Below are 5,000 nucleotides of genomic sequence, written 5' to 3'. Positions count from 1 at the left end.
CCCTCTGGGGCCCCACCCTCTGGGCCCCCACCCTCTGGCCCCCACCCTCTGGTCCCCACCCTCTGGGCCCCACCCTCTGGGGCCCCCACCCTCTGGCCCCCACCCTCTGGCCCCCACCCTCTGGTCCCCACCCTCTGGCCCCCACCCTCTGGGCCCCTGTAACCCCATTCAGGACTTCCTCAGAGTCCTTCCACCGCCCCATGACCTCATCAGCTGAGGGCACCAGCGTCCCGTCCTTACTGTGAACAGCTTGGACGGTTCCCCGTGTCCCCCTCCTGAGGTGCTGAATGGTGGTCCAGAAGCACCTCGGTGCCCCCCAAAGTCCTTCTCCAGGACTTGTGTGAACTCCTCCCACACCCGCTGCTTTGCCTCTGACCCAGCAGAGGCTGCAGCCCTTCAGACCACCACGGATACACCTGAGACACCTGAGACACACCTGTGACACACCTGAGACACCTGAGACACACCTGAGACACACCTGAGACACACCTGAGACACACCTGAGACACCTGAGACACACCTGAGACACACCTGAGACACACCTGAGACACACCTGAGACACCTGAGACACCTGTGTGTGTCCTCTCGCTGCAGGTTGTTCAGTGAAGGCGGAGACTTTGCTCCTCAGGAGGTGAAGCAGTTCCAGAGGAAGCTGAAGGACGAGTCCAGACTGATCCGAGTGACGGAGGAGTCCCTCAACTCTGAGCTGGAGCTCTTTGAGTCCAGGAGCCTCCAGCAGGTTAAGGCTCCTAGAGTTCACTTTAGCACACGTTTATGCTCCTAGAGGACACTTTAACACACGTTTATGCTCCTAGAGGACACTTTAACACACGTTTATGCTCCTAGAGGACTCTTTAGCACACGTTTATGCTCCTAGAGGACACTTTAACACACGTTTATGCTCCTAGAGGACACTTTAACACACGTTTATGCTCCTAGAGGACACTTTAACACACGTTTATGCTCCTAGAGGACACTTTAACACACGTTTATGCTCCTAGAGGACACTTGAACACACGTTTATGCTCCTAGAGGACACTTTAACACACGTTTATGCTCCTAGAGGACACTTTAGCACACGTTTATGCTCCTAGAGGACACTTTAACACACGTTTATGCTCCTAGAGGACACTTTAACACACGTTTATGCTCCTAGAGGACACTTTAACACACGTTTATGCTCCTAGAGGACACTTTAGCACACGTTTATGCTCCTAGAGGACACTTTAACACACGTTTATGCTCCTAGAGGACACTTTAACACACGTTTATGCTCCTAGAGGACACTTTAGCACACGTTTATGCTCCTAGAGGACACTTTAACACACGTTTATGCTCCTAGAGGACACTTTAACACACGTTTATGCTCCTAGAGAACACTTTAGCACACGTTTATGCTCCTAGAGGACACTTTAACACACGTTTATGCTCCTAGAGGACACTTTAACACACGTTTATGCTCCTAGAGGACACTTTAGCACACGTTTATGCTCCTAGAGGACACTTTAACACACGTTTATGCTCCTAGAGGACACTTTAACACACGTTTAGGCTCCTAGAGGACACTTTAGCACACGTTTATGCTCCTAGAGGACACTTTAGCACACGTTTATGCTCCTAGAGGACACTTTGACACACGTTTATGCTCCTAGAGGACACTTTAGCACACGTTTATGCTCCTAGAGGACACTTTAACACACGTTTATGCTCCTAGAGGACACTTTAACACACGTTTATGCTCCTAGAGGACACTTTAGCACACGTTTATGCTCCTAGAGGACACTTTAACACACGTTTATGCTCCTAGAGGACACTTTAACACACGTTAGGCTCCTAGAGGACACTTTAACACACGTTTATGCTCCTAGAGGACACTTTAACACACGTTTATGCTCCTAGAGGACACTTTAACACACGTTTAGTCTCCTAGAGGACACTTTAGCACACGTTTATGCTCCTAGAGGACACTTTAACAAACGTTTATGCTCCTAGAGGACACTTTAGCACAAGTTTATGCTCCTAGAGGACACTTTAGCACACGTTTATGCTCCTAGAGGACACTTTAACACACGTTTATGCTCCTAGAGGACACTTTAACAAACGTTTATGCTCCTAGAGGACACTTTAACACACGTTTATGCTCCTAGAGGACACTTTAACACACGTTTATGCTCCTAGAGGACACTTTAGCACACGTTTATGCTCCTAGAGGACACTTGAACACACGTTTATGCTCCTAGAGGACACTTTAACACACGTTTATGCTCCTAGAGGACACTTTAGCACACGTTTATGCTCCTAGAGGACACTTTAACACACGTTTATGCTCCTAGAGGACACTTTAGCACACGTTTATGCTCCTAGAGGACACTTTAACACACGTTTATGCTCCTAGAGGACACTTTAACACACGTTTATGCTCCTAGAGGACACTTGAACACACGTTTATGCTCCTAGAGGACACTTTAGCACACGTTTATGCTCCTAGAGGACACTTTAACACACGTTTATGCTCCTAGAGGACACTTTAACACACGTTTATGCTCCTAGAGGACACTTTAACACACGTTTATGCTCCTAGAGGACACTTTAGCACACGTTTATGCTCCTAGAGGACACTTTAACACACGTTTATGCTCCTAGAGGACACTTTAGCACACGTTTATGCTCCTAGAGGACACTTTAACACACGTTTATGCTCCTAGAGGACACTTTAACACACGTTTATGCTCCTAGAGAACACTTTAGCACACGTTTATGCTCCTAGAGGACACTTTAACACACGTTTATGCTCCTAGAGGACACTTTAACACACGTTTATGCTCCTAGAGGACACTTTAGCACACGTTTATGCTCCTAGAGGACACTTTAACACACGTTTATGCTCCTAGAGGACACTTTAACACACGTTTAGGCTCCTAGAGGACACTTTAGCACACGTTTATGCTCCTAGAGGACACTTTAGCACACGTTTATGCTCCTAGAGGACACTTTGACACACGTTTATGCTCCTAGAGGACACTTTAGCACACGTTTATGCTCCTAGAGGACACTTTAACACACGTTTATGCTCCTAGAGGACACTTTAACACACGTTTATTCTCCTAGAGGACACTTTAGCACACGTTTATGCTCCTAGAGGACACTTTAACACACGTTTATGCTCCTAGAGGACACTTTAACACACGTTAGGCTCCTAGAGGACACTTTAACACACGTTTATGCTCCTAGAGGACACTTTAACAAACGTTTATGCTCCTAGAGGACACTTTAGCACAAGTTTATGCTCCTAGAGGACACTTTAACACATGTTTATGCTCCTAGAGGACACTTTAACAAACGTTTATGCTCCTAGAGGACACTTTAACACACGTTTATGCTCCTAGAGGACACTTTAACACACGTTTATGCTCCTAGAGGACACTTTAGCACACGTTTATGCTCCTAGAGGACACTTTAGCACACGTTTATGCTCCTAGAGGACACTTTAACACACGTTTATGCTCCTAGAGGACACTTTAGCACACGTTTATGCTCCTAGAGGACACTTTAACACACGTTTATGCTCCTAGAGGACACTTTAGCACACGTTTATGCTCCTAGAGGACACTTTAACACACGTTTATGCTCCTAGAGGACACTTTAACACACGTTTATGCTCCTAGAGGACACTTTAACACACGTTTATGCTCCTAGAGGACACTTTAACACACGTTTATGCTCCTAGAGGACACTTTAACACACGTTTATGCTCCTAGAGGACACTTTAGCACACGTTTATGCTCCTAGAGGACACTTTAACACACGTTTATGCTCCTAGAGGACACTTTAGCACACGTTTATGCTCCTAGAGGACACTTTAACACACGTTTATGCTCCTAGAGGACACTTTAACACACGTTTATGCTCCTAGAGGACACTTTAGCACACGTTTATGCTCCTAGAGGACACTTTAACACACGTTTATGCTCCTAGAGGACACTTTAACACACGTTAGGCTCCTAGAGGACACTTTAACACACGTTTATGCTCCTAGAGGACACTTTAACAAACGTTTATGCTCCTAGAGGACACTTTAGCACAAGTTTATGCTCCTAGAGGACACTTTAACACACGTTTATGCTCCTAGAGGACACTTTAACAAACGTTTATGCTCCTAGAGGACACTTTAACACACGTTTATGCTCCTAGAGGACACTTTAACACACGTTTATGCTCCTAGAGGACACTTTAGCACACGTTTATGCTCCTAGAGGACACTTTAGCACACGTTTATGCTCCTAGAGGACACTTTAACACACGTTTATGCTCCTAGAGGACACTTTAGCACACGTTTATGCTCCTAGAGGACACTTTAACACACGTTTATGCTCCTAGAGGACACTTTAGCACACGTTTATGCTCCTAGAGGACACTTTAACACACGTTTATGCTCCTAGAGGACACTTTAACACACGTTTATGCTCCTAGAGGACACTTTAGCACACGTTTATGCTCCTAGAGGACACTTTAACACACGTTTATGCTCCTAGAGGACACTTTAACACACGTTTATGCTCCTAGAGGACACTTTAACACACGTTTATGCTCCTAGAGGACACTTTAACACACGTTTATGCTCCTAGAGGACACTTTAGCACACGTTTATGCTCCTAGAGGACACTTTAGCACACGTTTATGCTCCTAGAGGACACTTTAGCACACGTTTAGGCTCCTAGAGGACACTTTAACACACGTTTATGCTCCTAGAGGACACTTTAACACACGTTTATGCTCCTAGAGGACACTTTAGCACACGTTTATGCTCCTAGAGGACACTTTGACACACGTTTATGCTCCTAGAGGACACTTTAGCACACGTTTATGCTCCTAGAGGACACTTTAACACACGTTTATGCTCCTAGAGGACACTTTAACACACGTTTATGCTCCTAGAGGACACTTTAGCACACGTTTATGCTCCTAGAGGACACTTTAACACACGTTTATGCTCCTAGAGG

The 5,000-nt window shown here is 45.9% G+C and overlaps 1 protein-coding gene across 1 annotated transcript in view; it reads left to right on the top strand.

Moving 5' to 3' along the window:
• ccdc180 (coiled-coil domain containing 180) overlaps positions 1-5,000 on the top strand; it is a gene marked incomplete at both ends in the record, with an annotated part of 46,150 nt that overhangs the window by 18,906 nt on the left and 22,244 nt on the right. Inside the window, 2 exons of the mRNA XM_083912834.1 lie at positions 1-158; positions 595-739. The exon at positions 1-158 is cut by the window's left edge and continues 404 nt beyond it. Coding sequence (XP_083768960.1) covers positions 1-158; positions 595-739 — 303 coding nt within the window. The remainder of the gene's footprint in view (positions 159-594; positions 740-5,000) is intronic.

This window comes from Echiichthys vipera (assembly GCF_963691815.1).
Source record: "Echiichthys vipera genome assembly, chromosome: 4".
Taxonomy (NCBI): Eukaryota; Metazoa; Chordata; class Actinopteri; order Perciformes; family Trachinidae; genus Echiichthys; species Echiichthys vipera.
This window is presented reverse-complemented; position numbering and strand designations above follow the sequence as displayed.